Source organism: Bombina bombina, chromosome 9 (assembly GCF_027579735.1).
Source record: "Bombina bombina isolate aBomBom1 chromosome 9, aBomBom1.pri, whole genome shotgun sequence".
Classification (NCBI taxonomy): domain Eukaryota; kingdom Metazoa; phylum Chordata; class Amphibia; order Anura; family Bombinatoridae; genus Bombina; species Bombina bombina.
In genome coordinates, this window is record NC_069507.1 from 63,602,341 (window position 1) to 63,629,951 (window position 27,611).

Consider the following 27,611-nt stretch of genomic DNA (forward strand, 5'->3'; position numbering starts at 1 on the left):
TTTTTCAACTCTTTAAGTTCTTTTCCCCACTTACCTTACTAGAAAACCCAAACTAGACATGCCAGGGGAGTAAACAATGCTTCCAAATATCATTTTGTTAGCAAACCTTGCATTATCACTTTTGAGGTTCTGAGACCGCAAGTTTAGATATATATATTCACCTCTCTCTCTCTCTCTCTCTCTCTATATATATATATATATACAGTATATGGCAGGTTTAGGCTTGTGAAGGCTACAGTGTGTATTTCAAATTCTCAGATTTGGATAACTCACAATTTAAAACTAAAAGTTAATTTACGGGAAAAGCGGGCAAAAACAAATAGTTAAATATAGTTCAGGTTTTTAATGCATATAATTATATAGTTTATATTACAATCTTAAAGTGCTTTATGTTCCTTTAATTACCTAGCATGACCAATCTGAAAGCAAACATATGTCTGTAGAGAACAAACTTGATAGAGTAGACCTGTGGAGCAAAACACATTCACCTTTCTCACCTAAAGGAGACTCAAAATAAAATTGTCTTTCAACATTATGTTCTGCATTATGCAAGGGGTTACCTGACGCTATCTGCTTCTGTTAGGCTTGTACTTTGTATAGAGAACTGGGAATCAATACTCTGCTTTGCTGTAATGGTTCCTGCCAGTCACACACTCTGAAAATATTCAATAATCGTGTAGGGGAGGTGCTTACTGTATTGAAGAATTACACGCAAAACCATGTGTGTGTGTACAGTCCCCGTAGACTTCAATGTAAAGGAACTTTTTAGTGCCGTTTTATTTGGGGGGCAATTGGGTCACTCTTTTTTTTATTAACCAGAGATCTGACCTCTGGTTAATTGCGCATGGGAGCATTAACCAGCCACTTGTATTGGCTGGTTATTTAACATGCACCCGTAAACAGGCAAATTTGCCCCTTTACAGGCGCACCTTACATGAGCGCTCCACTTGTAATCTAGCCCTTTATATTACAATTTTGAAGTGCTTTGATAATTAAAGGACCATCCAATGCAGTAGAATTACATCAATAACAAGTACATACTAAAAAGACAATGCAATAACACTTAGGGGCCGAATTATCAAAGGTCTTGCGGACCTGATCCGACAGTGTGGATCAGGTCTGCAAGACCTCGCTGAATGTGGAGAGCAATACGCTCTCCGTATTCAGCATTGCACCAGCAGCTCACAAGAGCTGCTGGTGCAACGCCGCCCCCTGCAGACTCGCGGCCAATGGGCCGCCAGCAGGGAGGTGTCAATCAACCCGATCGTACTCGATCGGGTTGAATTGTGGCGATTCCTGTCCGCCTGCTCAGAGCGGACAGGGTTATGGAGCAGCGGTCTTTAGACCGCTGCTTCATAACTGCTATTTCTGGTGTGTCTGAAGACTCGCCAGAAACACGGGCCCACAAGCTCCGTTCGGAGCTTGATAAATGGGCCTCTTACTCTGAATTTCAAATAAGCAGTTGATTTCTTTTCTGACAAATTTTTTTTCCTCCCATTTGCCAGCCCCCGAATCATTTGACAGACATCAGCCAATCACAGGCTAGTATAAGTATTCCCTGTGAGCTTGTGCGCATGCTCAGAAGGATCTTGTTCCCCATAAAGTGTGAATATAAAAAGACTGCAAAATTTGATAATGGAAGTAAATTGGAAAGTGTTTTAAAACTGCATGTTCTATCTGAATCATAAAAGTTAATTTTGACTTGAGTGTCTCCTTAAAGGGACAGTATACACTCATTTTCATATAACTGCATGTAGTAGACACTACTATAAAGAATAAGATGCACAGATACTGATATAAAAATCCAGTATAAAAATGTTTAAAAACTTACTTAGAAGCTCTCAGTTTAGCTCTGTTGAAAAGGTAGTTGGAAAGCCCACTGCAAGTGGGAAATAAGACACTCCCCCCTCCCCCTTCTTTTGCATATGAAAAGACCCCTTACACAAACAGGAGCAAGCTGGAGTAGGTAGCTGACGGTATTCAAATAAAGCTTTGGGGCTTGGTTAGGAGTCTGAAAATCAGAGCAATGTTCTTTAAAAATAAGCAAAACTATACATTTAAAAAAAAAACTTTATGGGCTATATAAATAGATCATCTACAAAACATTTATGCAAAGAAAAAATGAGTGCATAATGTCCCTTTAACAATTATTGTACACACATAACCTTTTTGAACATTGGAATAACCATGTTAAATTCAGCGACATAGACATGTATAGGTCAGAGGACGCTAAAGTTTCAGCAGATAACCCACTGTCAGCCAACAGGGAGAGCTGTAGGGCTGTGATAACTTTGACAGATGGAGGGATGGAGATTGTAAAATATCTACGCCCACTTGTATAAACAAACACAACCAGAGTACTACACTCTCACAGGATCCTCTTCTGCTTCCCAGTAACGACCAGTCTGAGGTAAAAAGTTATCTTTCAAGCACTGACGGTTGGTAGAGAAGACAGTCATGTTACCATTGCTATAAGCAGGTATGCACTTTTCTTTTTTAAAAAGAGATTTCCAGCTTGAACCTTGGGAATAGAATAGAATAAATCAGCTATGTTCTGTTTTAGAAAATATGGTATTTCACATTCAATAAGAAGACACTAAATAGCTTATCCACTCATTTATAGTGAGATACTATCCTTGCATGTAAATGAACACCATACACACTTATTAAATATACAGGTTTTTATCACTAGAGAGAAAGGTCTCAGATTATTCAATACAAACAATATTTCATGTCGTCTACTTTAGAAGAAACAAATTAAAATATCGGCTCTGCTTATATGATGTCAAAGCTTTCTTAATATAAATCTTTGTCTTCATATGTTGCAAAATAGTATTTTTATATTATTAAAAAAAAGAAAAATAATCTAATGACAATTTAAAATAAGTTTTCAAAATCAAATTACAATTAACATTATAATGTTAGCATTTTAGACTTATTAGGTGGAAAGTTATGATTGGGCAGGGGTGGGTAATATAATCTATACTATAATAATATGGGTCAATTTGTCACTTGTATTATTTGTTTAACAAATCTTTGAATGGAATTTGACACCAAAACGTTATTGTAAAGTTACTGGGACATACAGTAGCATTGAAATCACAGCATTTTTGCAAATACATGCTGGTGCAAAAATGGTTCTGTTCAAAGTTGTAACGTTGTCACAGTTAGAGTGACAATTTATAATTTACATACCATAGCTTGTGCGTCAGCAGAAGTGTCTATCAGGCATTTTACCAGTGGCTGTCATTAGACACTTGACCAGTACTCCTTGAAGAATGTATGGGAGGCAAATTCTTGTGTTTGAAACCCCAACCGTATCACTAGTGGATTTCATGCATGATAAAAGATGTCACACTAGATTTGAACTGTATTGCAAACAATTTACTTACTGCGTTTGAAATTCACTGTTATGCTTTAGTACCAGTTGCATTAATTTGCATCCATGCAGAAAGGAAAGACTTTGTGTTCTTAAATATAGCTTAGAGAACAGAGGGGATATGATAGAAATGTTAAGTATGTTAAAGTGACATTATACACTCATTTTTATATTGCCCATAAAGGTTTTTTTTTTTTTTTTTTTTTTAAATGTCTAGTTTTGCTTATTTTTAAATAACATTGCTCTGATTTTCAGACTCATAACCAAGCCCCAAAGTTTTAGGAGAATACCGTCAGATACCTTCTCCAGCTTGCTCCTGTTTGTGTAAAGGGTCTTTTCATATGCAAAAGAAGGGGTAGGGGGGGGAGTGTCTTATTTCCCACTTGCAGTGGGCTTTCCAGCTACCTTTTCAACAGAGCTAAACTGAGAGCTTCTAAGTAAGTTTTTAACCCCTTAATGACCGCAGCACTTTTCCATTTTCTGTCCGTTTGGGACCAAGGCTATTTTTACATTTTTGCGGTGTTTGTGTTTAGCTGTAATTTTCCTCTTACTCATTTACTGTACCCACACATATTATATACCGTTTTTCTCGCCATTAAATTGACTTTCAAAAGATACCATAATTTTCATCATATCTTATAATTTACTATAAAAAACATTATAAAATATGAGGAAAAAATGGAAAAAAACACATTTTTTCTAACTTTGACCCCCAAAATCTGTTACACATCTACAACCACCAAAAAACACCCATGCTAAATAGTTTCTAAATTTTGTCCTGAGTTTAGAAATACCCAATGTTTACATGTTCTTTGCTTTTTTTGCAAGTTATAGGGCCATAAATACAAGTAGCACTTTGCTATTTCCAAACCACTTTTTTTCAAAATTAGCGCTAGTTACATTGGAACACTGATATCTGTCAGGAATACCTAAATATCCCTTGACATGTATATATTTTTTTTTAGAAGACATCCCAAAGTATTGATCTAGGCCCATTTTGGTATATTTCATGCCACCATTTCACCGCCAAATGCGATCAAATAAAAAATTTTTTTCACTTTTTCACAAATATTTTCACAAACTTTAGGTTTCTCACTGAAATTATTTACAAACAACTTATGCAATTATAGCATAAATGGTTGTAAATGCTTCTCTGGGATCCCCTTTGTTCAGAAATAGCAGACATATATGGCTTTGGCTTTGCTTTTTGGTAATTAGAAGGCTGCTAAATGCCCCTGCGCAAAATACGCGTATTATGCCCAGCAGTGAAGGGGTTAATTAGGGAGCATGTAGGGAGCTTCTAGGGTTAATTTTAGCTTTAGTGTAGTGTAGTAGACAACCCCAAGTATTGATATAGGCCCATTTTGGTATATTTCATGCCACCATTTCACCGCCAAATGCGATCAAATTAAAAAAAAACGTTAATTTTTTCACAATTTTAGGTTTCTCACTGAAATTATTTACAAACAGCTTGTGCAATTATGGCACAAATGGTTGTAAATGCTTCTCTGGGATGCCCTTTGTTCAGAAATAGCAGACATATATGACTTTGGCGTTGCTTTTTGGTAATTAGAAAGTCGCTAAATGCTGCTGCGCATCACACGTGTATTATGGCTAGCAGTGAAGGGGTTAATTAGGTAGTGTGTAGGGAGCTTGCAGGGTTAATTTTAGCTTTAGTGTAGAGTTCAGCCTCCCACCTGACACATCCCACCCCCTGATCCCTCCCAAACAGCTCCCTTCCCTCCCCCACCCCACTATTGTCCCCGCCATCTTAAGTACTGGCAGAAAGTCTGCCAGTACTAAAATAAAAGATTTTTTTTTTTTTAAAAAGAAAAAAAAAAAAAGCATATTTACATATGCTGTGTTTAGGATCCCCCTTAGCCCCCAACCTCCCTGATCCCCCCCAAAACAGCTCTCTAAGCCTCCCCCTCTGCCTTATTGGGGGCCATCTTGGGTACTGGCAGCTGTCTGCCAGTACCCATTTTTCACAATCAAATATTTATTTAATTTTTATTTTTTGTTATTTCCCCCCACCCCCCCCCCCCCCCCGACCAACCCCCACCACCTAAATACCGAATAAGGTGTTTTTTTTTAAAATTACTTGTCCCACTTTTATTTTGGGACACATTTTTTTCTGTAGTGCAGCGGTCCCCACCCGGTCCCTGCCCCGGCGCGCCCCCGCGCGCGCCCCCTCGTGCACGTGCGCGCGCCCCCGCGCACGCCCGGACTTGCACGCCCACGATCCCGCCCCCCTCCACATGACAAGGGCCATCGATGGCCGCCACCCACCTCCCACACCGGCTCCCACCCACCAACGATACCGGCCATCGATGTCCGGTGCAGAGAGGGCCACAGAGTGGCTCTCTCTGCATCGGATGGCCATCTAAGGTTATTGCAGGATGCCTCCATATCGAGGCATCACTGCAATAACCGGAAAGCAGCTGGAAGCGAGCAGGATCGCTTCCAGCTGCTTTCCACACCGAGGACGTGCAGGGTACGTCCTCAGGCGTTAACTGCCTTTTTTTTGAGGACGTACCCTGCACGTCCTCGGTCATTAAGGGGTTAAACAGTTTTATACTGGATTTTTATATCAGTATCTGTGCATCTTATTTTTTATAGTAGTGTCTATTACATGCAGTTATGTGATAATTGGTGTATAATGTCCCTTTAAGCATAATAAAGCTGAGGATAAAAAAAACCATCACCAAGGGGACAGCCGGACAGGAAAAGGTGGTTGATTTGTTAAATAACTTTCACTAAAGGTTTTAAAGACCTAGGGGCCAAATTATCATGCTCCGAATGGAGCTTGATGACCCTGTTTCCGCACGAGCCTTCAGGCTCACCGGAAACAGTAGTTATGAAGCAGCGGTCTAGAGACCACTACTCCATAACTTGTCCGCCTGCTCTGAGGCTAAAGACATCAATCCACCTGATCCTATACGATCGAGCTGATTGACACCCCATGCTATTTGCCGATTGGCCATGAATCTGCAGGGGGAGGCATTGCACAAGCAGTTCACCAGAACAGCTGGTGCAATTATAAATGCTGACAGCTTATGCTGTCGGCATTTATCGATGTGCGGCGGACATGATACACTACATTGTATCATGTCCGCTCATGTCCGTTAGGAGGTTCATATGCTAATTTCTTAGACCTTGAAGACTGCCTCTAATCTGAATACATTTTAACCACTAGAGGGCATTAGTTCACATGTTTCATATAGATAACATTGAGCTCATGCACGTAAAGTGACCTAGGACTGAGCACTGATTGGCTAAACTGCATGTCTGTCAAAATAACTGAAATAAGGGGCAGTCAGCAGAAGCTTAGATACAAGATAATTACAGAGGTAAAAAGTATATTAATATAACTGTGTTGGTTGTGCAAAACTGGGGAATGGGTAATAAAGGGATTATCTTTCTTTTTAAACAACAAAAATTCTGGTGTTGACTGTCCCTTTAATAAATTGTCCCCAAAGGGGCTTCAAGAATACATGGCATATGCAAAAGGCTGCTTTGTACGTTACTTAAAAGGAAATAAAAGTGCAAAAATTGATCTAATGAATTAGAGCATTTTATTATTGTGCTGTATTACTTACATAGTCATTGCAAAGTCTTTAAATAAAGAGGCAAAGTCAGTTTCAGAGTAGCAATGCACTACTGGGAGCCAAGGCTGGTGCTAGGAATTTTGGTTACACAGGCGAAGACACAGTTTGCCGCCCTCCCCCGCCCTAAAGAAATGAAATACCCTGCTATTACTGCTTCTCAACAAAATGTTCTAGTTATGTGTTAAGCAGCTATAGATAACTATTTTATCTATAATGACAGAGTAAATAGATAATGGTTAATTTCTGAAAGACATAACGTACCAAAGTGGTGGCTCTGCACAACATAGCAAACATTTAGTGGTGGCTCTGCATAATAAATCAAACAGTGGTGACAATGTATAAAAACTGTATAAAAACTGAAACCTGGAGGCAGGATAACTTGTTTACCTAGACTGAAACTAGCATGTCTAACAGGAAATTTCATCAAGCTGCAGACGGACATGTTCTCAAGCAGACAACCTGTCCATCTGTCATTGCCACTGCCACAATTTAAGACTGTAGAAGAGCTCTGTTGTTTAATCTTGCCCCATGCCCTAGGGCAACCAATTGTGTGAGAGCAGGGCCTGTCAATTACCCTGCACAAGTGAGTTTGAGATTATTTATTTCTGCCACTTATGATAACTTTGTGGTTGCATACTTACTATTGCAAGCCTGAATGCATCTGGATTTTCCCTTAAAGGGACAGTATACTTAATGTGTTTCCAACTACTTTTTTTTACCAACTGCAGAGTATAAAATGTATGAGATTTGCTTTTTTAAGGCTTATTTGTGTATATGAATTAGCTGATTTTGTGTTTTGAAGTCACAACCTAAAAAAATGGGTTGATCTTGTAGGTATAATCAGATCTCATTACCTTATCACATTGTGTACATATACATGCTTCTTTATCTTATATCTGTCCATAAACTAATCACCAATACTTGGAGAGAACAATGGAAAATTAACATTTTATTACCTTATCTCTTCTATAACCCACTGAGAGTGTAATTTCTTCTACTGGCTGTGTTAACACAGTTTGGCCTTGACGCCCAAAACTTTCAGGATGGGTGGGGATACCACAGGCTAAATAAACTATTTCAAATGCCAATATAAGGGTAATGGAAATACTTGTAAATAATTTAATACACTACAGCAGGTAAAGTGGATAATTGGGAACAAATTAAACTGTCCCTTTAAGTATACCTTTTTAAAGCCCTGCAATAGATCACATTAACGTGCAGTGGTATACTGGCAAGTTTTGACACGGGACCAGTACAACTCATTGTTATTTTGGACAAGCGTCAATATCTGTATAGTGATGATAATTAATATTTATACACTAATAAACACAACACTACTAACTTTATGGACCTTTTGGGTTTTATCTGTTGTCAAAATCTATCAATCCATCTTTAAAGGGACACTGAACTCAAATTTTTTCTTTCATGATTCAGATAGAGCATGCTATTTTAAGCAACTTTGTAATTTACTCCTATTATCACATTTTCTTCATTCTTTTGGCATCTTTATTTGAAAAGCAAGAAATGTAAGTTTAGATGCCGGCCCATTTTTGGTCAACAACCTGGGTTGTTCTTGCTGATTGGTGGATAAATTCATCCACCAATAAACAAGTGATGCCCAGCGTCCTGAACCAAAAATTGTCTGGCTCCTTAGCTTAGATGCCTTCTTTTTCAAATAACGATAGCAAGAGAACGAAGAAAAATTCATAATAGGAGTAAATTAGAAAGTTGCTTAAAATTGCATGCTCTATCTGAATTACGAAATAAAAAATTTGGGTTCAGTGTCTATCATTAATCTATCATTATAAGTCCCAGACTTGGTAAATATTAAAAAAGACTGTTTTCTCAAAGGCAAAAACATATTTTAGAGTTGATGGAACAGGGTCTCCAACTCAATTGCTTTAAACCTTCTGACTTGGTGACAAAAATAGACAAATTCTAAAAATAAAAAATAAATTAAATATGCATAAAGATGATAAGAATTTGCTGAAGTTTTTAGGACCTCATACCGTGTGTTGCATATAGGGATAGGATGAGGAGCGCTGTGTGGAACAAATAAGTGAATTCCAGACAACCAGCCCTGGAGAGCTGACTTGGACAACCCCAGTCAACACAATCTTCATTAAACAGCACCTGTCTTGCATTAGAATCTAATTTATAGTAATGCTAACATCTGTTTCTAATTTAGAATTTGGAAATTCAATTTATTTGCGTCTACCTTACATTAGGAACAATGATTTATTACAAAACATTAATTTCAGTGGGCATGTTTAGAGTCTGCATCCAACTAGCAAACTGGCAAGTTAAAGGGATATGAAACCCCAATTTTTTCTTTCATGATTCCGACAGAGCATGTGATTTTAAACAATTTTTATTTGTTCTCTTGGTATCTTTTGTTAAAAAGCAGGGGCATAATCTTAGGAGCCGGACCATTTCTGGAGCACTATAGAGCAGCAGTTTTGCAAGAATGTTATCCATTTGAACGAGCACTAGAGGGCAGCACTATTTATTGTCATGTAGTGCTCCAGACGCCTACCTAGGTATCTATTCAACACAGAATTTCATTGGAACAAAGCAAATTTGATAATAGAAGCAAATTGGAAACTTTTTTTAAATGGCGTGCTCTGTCTGAATCACAAAAGAAAAGGTTTGGCTTTAATATTCCCTTAATAAACAAATGTGTTTTAAACATACTGAGACTAATTTATTAAACAGAGTTGACATGTAATAGTAATTCCAATGTTCTTCCAGGCCAGGCAGTAATACTTTTCACTGGTTAGAAGTATGGGTAGCTGTACTTTTCTAGCAGTGTTTAATGCAGATGGATAAGAAAGTTTAAAATCATTCTTTAGGTAATATTATGTTATGTAGTTATACAATACCATTCTAATAAGCTTTACAATAAGTTCCCACGGGAATAGGGCCCTCAATTCCTCCTATATATGTTTGTAAATTTTGTCCTGTCTCTTAGAAGTTTTATATTATTGTTTTATTTAAATGAACTGTATCCATGGACAGCGCTGCGGAATATGATGGCGCTTCATAAATAAAGTATAATAATAATAATAATATGAAAGCTGTTACAACAGGCACTCTAGCCATAATAGTCACAAAATGACATTCTCTAATTCGTTAGAGCATGTTATTTTAAGACCATTGACCCCGCAGAGGGGTTAAACACACAGTAGAAATATTGCTCAGGAACCGAAGAGCACTGCTGGTCTCGAGTGAAAACTGCCCCAGCACTTCTGGTCCTCAGTGGAAACCACTGCTGATCCAAACAGCAGCGCTAGTTAGAGTCATGTGAGTGGATCAGCGGCGGTTGCACCTTAGGAACCAAACAGCAGCGCTAGTTAGAGTCATGTGAGTGGATCAGCGGCGGTTGCACCTTAGGAACAGCATTGCTCTGTGGGTCCTGAGCGGTAGCATTTCTGTGTGTTTAATCCATTTACAGGGGTTAAATATACAGTAGGGCAGGGTCGGTAGTCTCAATATGACAAGCTCTAACGAATGACATGGTACTAATAGGTTAAATACACAGTAGGGCAGGGTCGGTAGTCTCAATATGACAAGCTCTAACGAATGACATGCTACTAATAGAGTTTATCAGCTACAAATAGGAATGTCTCTTTATCAAGCATTGGATCTTTATTTCTCTTTATTGCATCTAAAAGAGGGAATTTCTTGCAGACTAGTTGAGAATTATTACTCTTATGTTATTCTGAAAGTCAAAGTAGGCAGCATTCTTTCCTGTTTTTTTCTGGTATTCTCAAGGGAGGGCCCTTCCTTAATTTTTGCCCCCGGGCCCTGGTTAGTCCCAGTCCGACCCTGAACACAACTCTAAAGGCTTGATTTATCAAGCAAGGGCAGACAGGGGGGTGTACATATTCGCCCCTCTTCGTCCCAGCTCTCCTCTGGCGGGCAGCAATTTGCTGCCTGAATTTAACATTGCACACAAGCTATTTTGCGTTTGTGTGCAATCCCGCCCACTGCCCACCCACAGCCAATCACGCATGGGCAGGAGCTGTCTGTCAATCTCCCCAGTCTAGGAGAAGAGGGTAGGGAAGCAGCGGTCTTATGACCGCTGCTTGATCAATCATGACTGCAGGTTGTCTTGCGAGAACCTGCAGTCATAGGGAGGGGAAGGGCTTGATAAATCGAGCCCTAAATGGAAATGTTACCACTGTAAGGTATGGTAGGAGAGGTTAAAGAGACATAAATGAGAAATCTGAAATTAACAATATTAAAAGTAAAGGTAGTGTTCTCCACAGAACATTTTGCCCACCAGGTGGTATTAAGAAGTAGCCGGGTGGGGCAATATACTAGATGGTAAATTTTCTTCTATCTAAAGCACAAATTAATTGCATAATTTAACATAATTCAATTTAATGATAGTTTGCGCAATACACATTAAAAAACAAAACAAAAAAAACTGTGGTGCACCCATTATAAAGGTCCTTAGGAGAACACTCAAAGGGAGCATAAGTGCAATACCAATAGAAAGATCTAATGTCTAAGAGCATTTTATTATGGTACAAATGTTTGCATTTACTTGTTTAGCAAAAGCACGCCCCCCCCCCCCGCAGCTGTAATAAAAATAGTGCAGAAGATGCGGAAATCTCATAATTTTTCAATAACATGATTTACAGTGTATGCACTTTTTAAAGCCCACCACTCTCTTCTGCAAGATATTATTATCTCTGTTAATCACTGTTAATCTTCATTCTAGGGGAACAAACGTATTTTTCCACAATAAATAAAGTTTAACCCCTTAATGACCACAATGTACCCTGTATGTCACTGGTCGTTAAGGGTTTTTTCAGGACATAATAGCACAAGTCTAGCAAGAACACGCTATCAATGCCCTCCCTCCAGCAGGCTTTGTGGAATAGAGCAGGCTAAACGCTAGTGGCAAGACCGCGCTATAAAACAATCAAGTCCCAAAAAAAGGCCAGTGACATACAGGGTACGTCGCTGGTCCTTAAGGGGTTAAAACAATTATATAATAAGCAAGTTAACAGTATAATGCATATAAATAACACACCCTACACACAGTATACACATTATGCCCCACTTCAAATGGATATATAATTATTTTGCAAGTTCTGGAACTGATGAGGTTAAAGGGACATTAAATATATTTAGTATTGAGGTTATTGCCAGCCTTTCTCTTGTCATGAGTGCTACCATGATGAAATCTGTCTTTCACTACATTTCAGTGCAGTAACTCTCAGATACCTGTAGTGTAACTTAGGTTCCATAATAACAGCACTCATGATTAGAGGGAGGTGCATGAAATGTATTTAGTGTCCCTTTATTTTAACACGTGTAAATTGGTATTGCCATTATACACTGTACAAAGAGGTCAATCCAAACACCTATAATGTAATCTTTAGAGGTGACAAATGACGACTGTCTTTGTCAATTTTGCTCCTATTCCCACTATTGTTCCTGATAACAATAACTATTATGTAATGTACAACATATTTCAGATATCTGGAATTCCTATTCCTTAGGCATTACACTAACCCTTGTTTCATATGTTTAAAGGGACAGTCTACACCAGGGTTCTTCAAACCAAGGGTCGGGACCCATTACTGGGTCGCAACAACATGTTTACTGGGTCACGACCTGTGTTTGTGTTCTAGGAGAGTGTGTGTGGTGTGTTGTGTGTGTGTGCTGTATGAAAGTGTGTGTGGTGTGTGTGTGTGTTTCATGAGAGTATGTGATGTGTGTGGGTTGTATGAGTTTGTCAGGTGTGTGTGTTGTATAAGTGTGTGTGGTGTGTGTTGTATGAGTGTGCGTGGTGTGTGTGTTGTATGAGAGTGTGTGTGGTGTGTTTATTGTATGAGTGTGCGTGGTGTGCGTATATTGTAATTAGTGTGCGTGGTGTGTGGGTTGTATAAGAATGTGTGATGTGTGTGTGTTGTTTGAGAGTGTGTGATGTGTGTTCTATTACCTTTTACAACACTTTCAAGTTTGACTACAATGAGGAATATTGTACACACACATTGTAGTAACTTTGCCAAAAATTGCAGCTATCTTGTTGCATAATACTTTAGAAATGTTCAGCCTAAGGGGCCGATTTATCAGGGCCCGAATGGGGCCATATACCCCTGTTTCCATGTGAGCCTTCAGGCTCGCCGTAAACAGGGAGTTAACAAGCAGCGGTCTTAAGCGTATGCTGTCGGCATTCAGCGATGTCGGGCGGACATGATCGCTACAGCGGATAATGTCCGTCCGACAGTTAGTAAATCGGCCCCCAAGGGTACAAATAGGGTTGCGAAGGTATATAGTATCATTGCACTGGGTCTGGGGAAAAAAAGTTTGAAGACCCCTGGTTTGCATTTACTTGTTTAGCATAAGCCCCCCCCCCCGCACCTGTAATAAAAATAGTGCAGAAGATGCGGAAATCTCATAATTTTTCAATAACACGATTCACAGTGTATGCACTTTTTAAAGCCCACCACTCTCTTCTGCAAGATATTATTATCTCTGTTAATCACTGTTAATGTTCATTCTAGGGGAACAAACGTATTTTTCCACAATAAATAAAGTTTAAAACAATTATATAATAAGCAAGTTAACAGTATAATGCATATAAATAACACACCCTACACACAGTATACACATTATGCCCCACTTCAAATGGATATATAATTATTTTGCAAGTTCTGGAACTGATGAGGTTAAAAGGACATTAAATACATTTAGTATTGAGGTTATTGCCAGCCTCTCTCTAGTCATGAGTGCTACCATGATGAAATCTGTCTTTCACTACATTTCAGTGCAGTAACTCTCAGATACCTGTAGTGTAACTTAGGTTCCATAATAACAGCACTCATGATTAGAGGGAGGTGCATGAAATGTATTTAGTGTCCCTTTATTTTAACACGTGTAAATTGGTATTGCCATTATACACTGTACAAAGAGGTCAATTCCTATTCCCACTATTGTTCCTGATAATAATAACTATTATGTAATGTACAACATATTTCAGATATCTGGAATTCCTATTCCTTAGGCATTACACTAACCCTTGTTTCATATGTTTAAAGGGACAGTCTACACCAGGGTTCTTCAAACCAAGGGTCGGGACCCATTACTGGGTCGCAAAAACATGTTTACTGGGTCACAAACTGTGTTTGTGTTCTAGGAGAGTGTGTGTGGTGTGTTGTGTGTGTGTGCTGTATGAAAGTGTGTGTGGTGTGTGTGTGTTTCATGAGAGTATGTGATGTGTGTGGGTTGTATGAGTTTGTCAGGTGTGTGTGTTGTATAAGTGTGTGTGGTGTGTTGTATGAGTGTGCGTGGTGTGTGTGTGTGTTGTATGAGAGTGTGTGTGGTGTGTTTATTGTATGAGTGTGCGTGGTGTGCGTATATTGTAATTAGTGTGCGTGGTGTGTGGGTTGTACAAGAATGTGTGATGTGTGTGTGTTGTTTGAGAGTGTGTGATGTGTGTTCTATTACCTTTTACAACACTTTCAAGTTTGACTACAATGAGGAATATTGTACACACACATTGTAGTAACTTTGCCAAAAATTGCAGCTATCTTGTTGCATAATACTTTAGAAATGTTCAGCCTAAGGGGCCGATTTATCAAGGCCCGAATGGGGCCATATACCCCTGTTTCCATGTGAGCCTTCAGGCTCGCCGGAAACAGGGAGTTAACAAGCAGCGGTCTTAAGCGTATGCTGTCGGCATTCAGCGATGTCGGGCGGACATGATCGCTACAACGGATAATGTCCGTCCGACAGTTAGTAAATCGGCCCCCAAGGGTACAAATAGAGTTGCGAAGGTATATAGTATCATTGCACTGGGTCTGGGGAAAAAAAGTTTGAAGAGCCCTGGTCTACACCAATATTTTTATTGTTTAAAAAGATAGATAATCCTTTTATTACCCAATTCCAACACTGTTATATTAATACACTTTTTACCTCCGTGATTACCTTGTATCTAAGCCTCTGCAGACTTCCTCCTTATTTCAGTTCTTTTGACAGACTTGCATTTTAGCCAATCAATGCTGACTCATAAATAACCCTATGGGAGTGGGCACAATGTTTTATATATGACACACACAAACTGGCACTGTCTAACTGTGGGAAACTGTCAAAATGCACTGAGATTAGTGACGGCCTTCAAGGACTTATAAATTAGCATATGAGCCTACCTAGTTTTAGCATTTAACAAAGAATACAAAGAAAACAAAGCAAATTTAATGATAAAAGTAAATTGTAAAGTTGTTTAAAATTGCATGCCTTATCTGAATCATGAAAGTTTAATTTTGACTTGACTGTCCCTTTAAGTTGCAGTTTTAATTATTTCACAAATGGACGAGAACCCACTGGACTTTTATTTTGCGATGTAGATAGTTTTACAACATAGCGATATTATGATGAGCTAGAGATCATATGGCCCTCAATGTCACAGGTACTCAGAACATGAGCTAGTGACATATTGCATGCCACCACTGGCATTTACAACATGCGCTGGTGGCATGACGAATGCTGTCACTAGCAATTAGAAGATGTGCTGGTGACATAATGCATGCTGGCATTTATATGGTTCCAGCATTTACAAAATATATACATATATACAGTATATAAATTAATTTTTAGAAAATAAAAAATGCCAGATTATTAAATTCACTTTTTAATTGTAGCCAATACATTTGCTTTTCCTATCTCTTTTTTATAGTAAAATAAAATAAGTTTTTCTAAGCTACTGCAGCTATACCAACAAGTAATCAGATCTTTTCACTTACATAGGATATCTGCTGTTATATTGACACATTCTATAATATTGTTCAGTGAAAAGTCAGTAGTTTTCTGTTACTAATTATCTCATATTGCACCAAACAGCGACACAACATGAGAACATGATAAAGACATTCAGCAAACAGATTAAAATGTCAACAATTAATTAGAATTATCTCCAGGCAAATAGAGAGAACACGTGACTGTGTATGGGTGAAAACAAGATGCAGAAAATGACATTATTCTGTTGCTTAACAATTTTCCAGGTGTTACATAATAGGATTCGAAACAGATGGTTATATCTATAGACACAGTTTTATCTATATGGTATCTTTATTCTTTTGTACGGAGGCAATATTAAAGGGACAGTCTAGTCAAAATTAAACTTTCATGATTCAGATATGGCATGTCATTTTAAACAACTTTCCAATTTACTTTCATCATCAATTTTGCTTTGTTCTATTGGTATTCTTAGTTGAAAACTAAACCTAGGTAGGCTCATATGCTAATTTCTAAGCCCTTGAAGGCCACCTCTTATCTGAATGCATTTGAGAGGTTTTCACAGCATTGTGCTCACACCTGTGGAGTTCTTTATGAGAGGGCACTGATTGGCCAAAATGCAAGTCTGTCAAAATAACTGAAATAAGGGGTGCAGTCTGCAGAGGCTTAGATACAAGGTAATTACAGAGTTAAAAGGTATATTAAAGCAGATCTGTTTCCCCAGTCTAATTTTTTTTTTTTTTTAAAGCAAGCTATAAGAGAAGTAATCATACCTAATATATAAAATAATATTTTGTATTATTGTTTTTTGAACAATAGATGTTTCTGTACTGAAATGTAACCTTTTTTTATTTGTATGTTGTGTGTATTACAGTTCACCAATCGTGCTGTAGGAATGTTCCTTATCAACCAGTAAGCTCTTGTTAGTTTCTAAATAAATATCAGCAGGATTAATTTAACCTTCTTCATGCAAAACCAAACATTTTATAGGGGCATTCTATTGTAAGAATCACATGCTCTTTTTCTTATAATATATCTTTGACCTTTAAAGTCGTCAATTTCCGGCCCCTAAAATTACCCACCTATAACCCCCACTTAACCTAAGTAAATAAGACGCCAACACATAACATTGGTATAAAATTGGCCGCAGCCATTTTATTAAATAACAATAATCTTTAAATATTAATAAATATTAATAAATATAACTTCTCAACTGAACATACATAATGTTCTTAAATAACATGAACATTAACAGATATTTAAAATTCCCCACAGCGGTGCTAGTTCCCAAACCAATAAGAAACATGGCTGTCATTCAAAAACTGGACACACTAAATATTCGTTGAGTCCGTAACCATCCACTATAATAGGGAACCCCTTGTCCCTATAATAAACCAGTTGCCCGCTCACCCCATGGAGAGGCAACTTATTCACAAACCCCCAAATTACTTGGCCATATTCCTTATATTATTTGTCTGAGAACTAGCACCCCCGCCACAGACTGGTCTGACCAATCAGCCCAGTCCCGCCAAACCCAAGGTTTTTCCCAAAGCTTCTTTGAGATCGAACAAAAATAGCTGCAGCCCAAATTGGTTGAAATGAACCCCATCCTTTAAGTAAAACTCTTCAGAACCCTCAACCTCAAAATCTGGGTGGAAAGCCACCCCACCCCCTAACCTCCTAACAAATGAGCCTCTCATAATCCCGGGCCGACCTCCACACCAAACGTGGTGTCATTTGTGACCAAATAATTTTTAATTTAGGATGAAGATCGCTACTTTTACCCAAATCCCTCTTAATTCTCCTAACTCTTTCTGAGAAATGAGACCCAAATCATTTCCCCCCAAATGCAAAACCAAAACCTCCGGGTGAGGGAAAACATTGCAATAATCAGTGAACAATGGAAACAAATGCTCCCAACACATACCCCTGATCCCAAACCATTTAACTTCCCATTGCCCAACCGGACACCCAAGCTGCAGGCCGCCCATTCTCTTACTGGTCTCAGCATTGGCCCAATAAATAAATGAGTGCCCCATCACCCATACGATCCTCACACCTGAAAATAGAAGAAAATAAAAGAAAAACACCCAGAATGTCAGTTGATAAGATCAAAAACCCCAACCCTTCTTAAACTCTCAATTCAGGCCTCACATAAGATTTGTAACGATTGGATCCCCATCTCCCAATCTGCTTAACTACATCCTCCTTCAACCCCAGTATAGAAGCCTCCGTTGCAGCCCCTATACGAAAGGAATGAGAACCAAACTCCAAAGGATTAATACCTAACATCCCCATTGACCCTTTTAATATAGCCCTGAACTGATATTGGGACAAGAAGGAACCATCTGAATGGATTAACAACGGGCCTCCCATAATGTGACAACACCTGACAAGGACAAACTACTGACCCACTAGGGAATAACACTATATTCTTCCCTTGCCCATAAACATCAGTTTACTGCACCTCAATAAAATTTCAACCCTTTGCTCCCCCCATAGCACATCCTCCCTCTGCGAACCCCCAGGAACCCTTTTACTTGGGCTCACTAACTCCGATATTCGAAAGGCCCCGAAAAAGGCTAAAACGAAGGCCGTACAAAATAAGGTTATTTCAAATGTTGAAGAACAAATATTGGGCAACGCTCCCCAAATTTTTTCAAGTAATGCAAAGGTAATGGGCCTCCTCTTATTGACATTCTTAACCTTCTTTTTTAGACCCTTAAGTACCTGACGGACCCAAAAAACTTTTGTCACTTCACACATACCCAATAATCTAAATCTAAAGGCTAAAGCAGCCAATCTTTTATCCATATTGGCAGCTGACAAACCCAAAAAACCCCAATACCACAACCATTCCAACAAACAACCAGTAACATCATCAATTCCTTCATTAATTTCAGCCTGTTTCAACCACTTTTCCCATTCCCTCCAAACTGTTACATAAGCAGACCAGGTACCTGGGGCCAAAGAACTCTTTACTAACTCAGCAAGTCCTCCTCCCCAAGCTTCCACAATTGATCCGGAAAATTAGTTCCCACAGCATCCGCCTGAGGTGCCAGCTCCCGGAAACGGCTCCACTGTGAACGAGATAAAGCATCTGCTATCAGATTATATTTCCCAGGAATGTGTTTGGCCCTAACCAAAACATTCAAACGCAGACATTTTAAAACTAGCACCCTCAGTAAATGCAAAACCGGCGGGGATGAAGATGACAACGTGTTAACAGCAGAAACCACCCATATTATCCGTGTGGAATAATATAGATTTGTTCTTCAAATCCCTTTCCCATACAAACAAGGTTACCACTATAGGGAACAGCTCAAGGAACACCAAGTTCCGAATCAAATCCCGACCAACCCAAGCCTGTGGCCAAACAGCCGAACACCAATGTCCCTGAAAATATGCTCCAAAACCAATACCGCCAGCCACATCAGTCTAAATCAACGTTAGATACACGGGAAGCTCCATTAAAATCCTTAAGGAACATCAACCATATGCGCAAATCATCTTTGTGCCCTTTCTTTACCCTCACAAAATGATGAGGCTTAAGGACACCCGCTGTGGCCAAAGACATTCTCCTGGAAAATACTCTTCCAATGGGAATGATTCTACAGGCAAAATTAAATTTTCCCAAAAGTGATTGCATTTCACGCAGAGTCACCTTATGAACTCCAAGAAATCGCCTAATCATTTCCGATAAATCCACAATCTTTTCTCTCGGCAACCTACATTCCATTTTGGCCGAGTCGATTGTAATCCCCAAAAATTTGAGGGCCGTGACTGGACCCTCAGATTTTTCCATTGCAATGGGAACCCCAAAATCAGATGCCACCGAATAAAAACAACCCCTCAACTTCAAACAAATATCCGATTCAACAGGACCCACAAAAAGAAAATCATCAAGATAATGTACTATATACGAAAATCCCGACTTGACCTTCACCACCCACTCCAGGAAAGAACTGAAACACTCAAACAAAGAGCAGGATATGGAACACCCCATAGGAGACAAAGGTCCACATAATAAGCTCCCTCAAAACAACAACCCAATAAATAATGAGAAGAAGGATGTACCGGCAATATCAACCTTTGCCAGCCAAGCAAACTGACCCGCCTCCTTAACCATCTTGAGAGCCATGTCGAAAGATGTATAGGATACTGATGACAATTCCTCCGGAATGTCATCATTAACTGACCCCCCCTTTGGAAAAGACAGATGATGTATAAGTCTAAATTTTCCCGGATCCTTCTTAGGAACCACACCCAAAGGAGAAATGCGCAAATGAGGGATTGGTGGGACTCCAAAAGGACCCGCCATGCGCCCTAAAGACACTTCCTTCCCCAATTTCCCTTTCACGACCTCCGGCCATTCCCTAGCTGACTTTAGGTTACCTCTATAATGGACTACGCCCCCTGAGGATGGGATTTTAAAACCGTATTCAAAACCATGCCATAATAACAACGCTTTTTCATTACAACCCTTCTGTTTAGCGTAAAGTACGAGCCACCGCTCCATCCCGCTTACTCTCACCGGAGTTGCTCCCTTTGTCAGGCAATTCTGAAACTCCACCCGTTTTGTTCTTTCTGAAACACTTGGAGTACGGGTGTGCTCCCCCACACCCTGAACACTCATGTCTGAATTTACAAGTCGATCCCCATTTGCATCCTTTCTCATTGAAAGTGAAGCAGAAACCCTTTTTGACTGCTGCCGATGACCCACCCTGAAGCGACCCGCCGGCTCCCCCATGAAAAGGCTGAGAAGACCGTAATGGTGTCATTATCTTAAGCCATAGGCCCATGTCCCGATCATCCCATTTCATGTCAGGCTTAACTGACAAACGTTGACGGAACTGTTCATCATAAGCCCACCACGCCATACCCCCATAAGTCCGTTGAGCAGCCGCAATTTAATCTAAATAGCAAAATAACGCAGCTCCCTGATCTGGAAACTTTCCAGCTAACACACTGGCATAAATAACAAATGATTGAAACCAATTGGTAAACGTTTTTGGTAATTTTCTGAACCGCTTTTTTCTCTCTTCCTCTTCCTTTTTAGACGCATCCTTTTTTGAATCCTCAGGGATTTCAAAGGACTGGTCAAGTAGTAAGAGTGAAAACAATTCAATAAATTCCCGCTTCCAAATCTTTTCCCTCAACTCCACCGACAGGTGCATGCCCAAAGGACCAATAGAACACAGGCAAGACCTGGACAACGCCGTATCAGCAATTTTAAGTTCCGGACCCCCCGACCCTTTACCTTCACTGTTAATAGCTTTTGAATGAGTCACCTCAGCTACCTGCGCCTGAATTGACACCCCTGTACCTTGGTCAACCTCCACAGGCCCACCCACTGCCACATTTGTCATAGTAATCCCAGGAGAAACCCAAGAACTGGCGACCCCTCCTACTCCCTTAGCGCTGTTCCCTTCTAACTTAGCTAACAAATCCTTTAAACCCGCTACCACAGTAACTGCTAAAGAATCCATATTCCCCCCACCTTTTTCTACCCCAACATTCAAAACCCCTGAAACAGCCCCCCCCCCATACCTGTTATAGGTTCCTGTGTAGTCTGGGACTGATCCATTTGAGATGCAGCCGTAACCCTTTCTTTAATCTGGAACCTGTTATTCCTAGGTTCCGTACCAGTTGTTTCCTGTTGAGTTCCCTCAGCCTGCAAAACAGAAACATGTGACAAACCCCCCAATGGCGCCCATAACCCAACCCCTCTTTTAGCCGTAGACATACCCAGAACACTATCAGCCACTACCCCTCTCCCTCTCTTAGAAGCTGTAGCCCCAAACCCAGCTTCACTTGAATCCACATATCTCTTGCGCTGTCTACCCCTGCTGTGTATTCTCCCACCCCTCAGCCTGTTTGGCCATTGTACAGAACCACCAGAACTTTTAAAAACAGTACCGCGTCCCCTTCCCACCTCCCCCCCTATGGCCAGAATCAAAAACACTGGCCGTACTCACCACTGCTCTTTCTCCCCTTAAATCAGAACGTCCCGGCACAGGGACGCCGTCCTCCATATCCAGCCTTATATTATCCGTCCACGAATCTTGCAGGCCATAAGCTTCCCCGCTCAGACCGTCTTCACCCACCACCAAAAGTCCAGAAGGAGTCTATGGCCGTGACCCAATTACGTTCTCTTCTGAAATATAAGCGTTATTAGAAACAAGCAAATGTTCCCCCACATCATAATTTCCACCCTTCAGATTCCTAACCTCACCCCTCGAAACTTGATCACCCGATGACCTAACTGAGATCCTGGACCGGCAAGGAGGACCAAACGCCAGAGGAGAAGGAGGTATAATATCGTCCTCAGACGAATCCAAATATAAGGTTAAATCCTCCCGCCAGTATCAATCTCCCCTTCAGATTGATCCCCAGTTTTTTCCTCTCCCATAAAACTTTTTTCTATAACATGTAACATATTACTCTCAAAACTAGCACCAGGCCTCACAACCTGGGCCGTTTTTACCGCATTGTGCACTTGAGCTTCTACTATATGCGACATTCCTAAAGGGCCTTGCTCCCTTTCTTCGCTTTCTCCCCCAACTCTCTGTCTTCCAACTAACCCCACAATCCTGTCACTTTCCTTTTGGACCTTTCTACTCATTATTTTTTCCGGCCTCAAAGGGCCGTCGACTTTATTAGCCTGCTTTTTTCCTTTACTAGGCCCTTTCTGGCCGTAAACGGCCGTCTTACCCTGAACCATCATATGAACGGCCTGTCCAGGGAGGAGCTCCTGCTCCGGTTCGATAACATCACTGCTAACTGACACACAGGGCTGCTTAGCCCCCGCTTCAACTCGTCGACTCACAGAACGGGAACCTCCTTTATTCTTCGACGCAGACTTGGCACCTGGGCTTGGGCTGGCTCTCCTGCGGCCACTGGAACTGCCTGCGACATCCGGATCCAATCTCACCGGCGGCCTGGAACGTCTTACTGGCCTAGGCGACGGTACCGCCTTCATCTCCGCATCACCAGTAACCGGGACCAGCAAAGAACGGAGACTTTCCTCAAGCCAAGTAGATCCTCTTTTCTCGGCTGCCTCTTTAAGCTGCCCTAATAGGGCATCCAACTCCGCCATTCTCGAAAACACGCACAACGAACAGAGCTGTTAACCAAACAAATTTCTGTCAGGTTGATGCCTGATTTTCCCGCTCTTTCCTTAAATAAGCAGGGGCTCGTGCCAGCCCCGCCCATTAAACCCAACGACCTATCAAAAGACGGGCCTATTCCTCCAAAGGTCAAGGCCCCTTCACATTACTCCGTACTCCCAGGGGCTTCTTTATTACTCTATCTAGATATGTTTTAATATAGAAAAAGTCAAGTGTGGGAACTACAAGCCTTGCAGGATCTGAGCAGGACATGGTAGGTCTTCTAATCAGGAGCATCACCAGCTATGTCCTACTCTGGGGCTGCAAGGCTTGTTCTGCCTAATCAGGGGTGTACTTATGTTAAATCTATATTTAGTTGTGGTTAGTAATGTAAATGTAACATGCCCTGACAATGCTGCAAACAGTGGTGATTCTATAACGTAATAATTGTGGGGACTAACAAAGTCGGTGCACATAATGCACCCTAGCAGCTCATAGAGGGGCTACACATGTGTTTGGAGGTGCATAGCGCCCTCAGTACCCCATAGAACCACCACTGACAGCAAGCAATATGTTAATAAAAATGTTCACACTTACCTATTGCTCAACTGCAGAAAAAATTCTTGTAATTAAGTCATGTGAGACTTTACACATATATTTTAATGGATTGGAAGACCTAGACTAGAATGGAACAACCCCATTAAGAAATGAGCTCTGGGTCAAGTTTATGGATCTAAAAATAATTGTCAATTGTGCTTGATTCCCTGTGCGCCGTGGCTAACAATTTCTGTATATTTGTAATTTTATTAAAGTTTGAAATGGGAATGAAAATTAAAAGAACATGGAACCCAATTTTTTGCTTTCATAATTCATGCAAATCATACAATTTTAAACAACTTTCCAATTTATTTCTGTTATTCAATGTGCTACCTTATCTCTGATGAAGGAGCAGCAATGCACTACTGGGGGTTAGCTGAACACATTGGCTGAACCAATGGTAAGAGGCATATATGTGTAGCCACCAATCAACAACTTGCTCCCAATAGTGCATTGCTGCTAGTTATGTTTTTCAACAAAGGATACCAAGAGAATTAAGAATGTTAGATAAAATAAATAAATTGAAAATTGCATGAAAGTTTTAATTTTGGCTTTACTGTCCATTTAAAAGGTAATCTTTTTAGATTCCTAAAATAAGAGGTTCCTAATAACAATTAACTGTTTCCTGAGCCTGTACATTTGCATATTCCTCTTTTGTCTATGATTTCACTGTTCATTCATATCTTGTGCACACTGGAATAATCAAAGTCTAATGTTTATTTATTCCTTTTTACAGGTTAGTGATATTGATAAGAGACGCTGTTCCTTGTGACCGTCCTTGCTTCAGAGATACAATGAATAAGACACTGTTTTCAGAGATAGACATCGCTGCTCTACAATCCCTTAATGCAAGCCGTGCATTTTTTGCCAGTTTCCAAAATAAATGTCGTCATTTCCTTGACATAACCCCTTTCATGGGGATATCCTATAGCTTGGTGGCTGTGATGGGATTGCTTGGAAATCTCTCTCTTATTTATGTTATTTGCAGGCAGAAGCAGAAAGGAAATGTTACCTATGTCCTCATTGCCAACCTAGCTTTCTCTGACCTGCTGGTGTGCATCTTTTCTTTACCGTTCACTATTGTTTACACAGTGATGGATTACTGGATTTTTGGGTTGGGTTTGTGCAAAATCATCAACTTTGTCATGTGTGCATCTTTCACAGTTTCCCCCCTAATCTTAGTGTTGATAGCATTTGAAAGATACCAACTTATTTTGCACCCTACAGGCTGGAAACCAAGTGTTCCTCAAGCCTATATAGCTGTGCTGATTGTCTGGTGCCTGGCTTCACTCGTTGCCCTGCCACTGGTCTTCTCTATGGTTCTGACGGGTATTTCCCACACAAACATCTCTAAGGTCTTTGACTTTCTAGCAGACAAACAATTATGCAAAGAGTCTTGGGCATCGGAACAGCAGAGAATGGCTTACACCATCACACTACTGCTCTTGCAATACATCATACCACTTTGTATTATCCTGGGCTGCTACTTCCATATCTCTTTGCACTTGCAACGTAGAGGAGCTCTGTTTCGGAGGAGAGACACTCACATGAGAAGGGTCAATCTGATGTTGGCTTCTATGGTTGGAGCATTTGCAATATGTTGGCTTCCTCTCAACATTTTCAACAGCATCACAGAGTTAGATCTTCTGCCAATCTCTGTATGTTACCATGACCTAATATTTTCTCTGTGCCACCTACTTGCTATGATTTCCATATGCATAAATCCTGTAATATATGGACTGCTCAACAACAATGTCAAGAGTGAGTTTAAGTTGCTTGTCCAGAGCTGTACAGGGAGAAAAAAGAAGTTTTCACAGGTACTAGAAAATCTAGAGTCTCACCCATTATCCATCACGGCAGGATCCCCGAGAACATATTACAAGGAGGAAGGATGCTAATATATTCCAATTTAGTAAAACATATGACAACTAATGGAAGAGATTGTTGGACAGAGCTGAGTAAAGTGAACTTCCTTGTTATTCTTCCAGCATAGGTCATGAAATCAGGGGAAGTCCAGAGCAGAGGGTCCATGAATGGTCAAGCATCTATCTAGTATTTACTTTTGGGAGCTGGTAAACGACTTAGACCACTAGGTGCAGAGGAACCAAAGGTGACCTTGTCACATACCTGGATGGGGGGGTGAGCAAGTACCAAACTACCTACTGCTACCTCTGAGAGACTTTTTGAAATCAGGAACATTTCTTCAAGTTAAACTCTAATGTAAACATCTTGTAAAAGAAAAGAAACAAAAACATTGCAAATGTTACTGTTAATGCAATGCAATTTTGGTGCAGAATCTAAACTGATATTTCTAAATGACTATTTAAGGTTATAAAGCTTTGCAGATGTTGCTTTTACAGTTTCTAACAACTCTCTCTATGGTTAGAACTCACATGTATCACCTAAATTACCGTTGTTAGGTTTTGTGTCTACAGATTAGATTTATATCATTGTTTTGCTATTTAGTCCACTGGCTGCCACAGATAACTGCAATGCATAGATGAGTAGTTCCTATATACAGTTAAATGTTCTTTTTAATTGTAAACATATTACATTTATCTAATATATCTATGTATGTAATACAGCTCTTAAATTACAGATCAAAGTACTGAGCATATTTAGGCCTGTTGTGGAAGAGAAATGGTTCCTTTGTTTATTTACAATAATCTGTCTTAACAATGGTTCATTTGGGATCTAAAAATATAAAATTTGTAAAGAACTCTTTAAGAACGGCGCATATATTACATGCACATCTTCCTATACCATTAAAGGGACACTCAAGTGAAAATTAAACTTTCTTGATTCAGATAGAGCATGCAGTTTTAGGAGACTTTCAAATTTAATTCCATTATCAAATTGTGCACAGTTTTTTTTGTCTAAACACTTTCTGAGGCACCAGCTACTACTGAGCATGTGCAAGAGTTCATGATGTATATGTATATAAGTGTGATTGGCTGATCGCCGTCACATGATGCAGGGGGAACGGCAAATAGAAGTCATTTTTAACATTTGTCAGAAAACAAATCTGATGCTCATTTAAAATTGCATTAACTTTTTATTATGCATGTGTTTATTATGCAATTATACTCTATTTTATGGCCCTTTAACAAGAGTATGATAATAGAACAAAATACCCTATAGAGCAGTAAAAGTAGAAACATAAATTAAACAATCCAATATTAACCCAAGTTGTACAAACACTGCACAATAAACTATTTTATACACATGCTTGTCCAGCCTGAGTTTCATAAGCTACAATGTAACTATCCACTGTGTGTATATGTATTGTGATATTTACTCTGTGTTTTTGTCATTGCACTGCGTAAAACACACAGAAGCCGCAGAGCACTGCTGGTCTCAGGTAGAAACTGCTGCTGATCCAATCAGTATCGCTAGTTTTACATCTGTGTTGTGCAAATAGCCCCATATACTATGGAGCAATATATAAATAACTATGGAAAACCCAAACCATATTACTAAAAACTTCTTCTTTAGCGCTCCCTCAGAATATCTATTTTGAGAATATCTATCTTTATCATCCTTTCATCCTCACTTGCCCCACGTCCCTACACCTGGCTATATACATATATATATAAATATATATATATATATATATATATATATATATAGTAGAACTCAGGAGAGCACTCTCACTTCTCAGCTTAACTGCCAGGGTGCTAGTACAGGATAAATAAAGGTCTGAGGAAGGGGATACTTTGTCCCCGAAACGTCACTATTTTTTCACAGTAAAAAGTGTGTTTAAAAAGACCAGCGAGTGCAAGTTTTTGTTACATATATATATTTTTATATATATATATATATCTCAAGTCTATATATATATATATATATATATATATATATATATATATATATATATATATATATATATATATATACATACACACACACACATATTGTTTTTGTGAGTGCTCTACCTATGCAGTAGGTAGAGCACTCACAAAAACAATATGCTTACATTTGCCCAGGGTGCATTTAAGTATCCAATATAGAATAACCAATAGTGAACCAATCCATCTGAGTCTTGTAGATAACTTTATTGTGCAGTAACTGTGATGTACAGACACTGATAAACCAAATCATCTGGGTCTTGTAGATAACTTTATTGTGCAGTAACTGTGATGTACAGACACTGGTAAACCAAAT

The 27,611-nt window shown here is 39.6% G+C and overlaps 1 protein-coding gene across 1 annotated transcript; it reads left to right on the top strand.

Moving 5' to 3' along the window:
• Positions 1-2,360: 2,360 nt before the first annotated feature.
• Positions 2,361-26,671, top strand: LOC128639914 (neuropeptide Y receptor type 4-2-like). Its single transcript, XM_053692173.1, has 2 exons — positions 2,361-2,479; positions 24,184-26,671. The coding sequence occupies exon 2, from the start codon at positions 24,242-24,244 to the stop codon at positions 25,343-25,345; it is 1,104 nt and encodes a 367-aa protein (XP_053548148.1). The 5' UTR covers positions 2,361-2,479; positions 24,184-24,241; the 3' UTR covers positions 25,346-26,671.
• The last annotated feature ends 940 nt before the right edge of the window (positions 26,672-27,611 follow it).

Bases quoted from the DNA above. Each gene is read 5' to 3' on its own strand.
- LOC128639914 (XM_053692173.1), top strand. From the start codon at position 24,242: ATGAATAAGACACTGTTTTCAGAGATAGACATCGCTGCTCTACAATCC.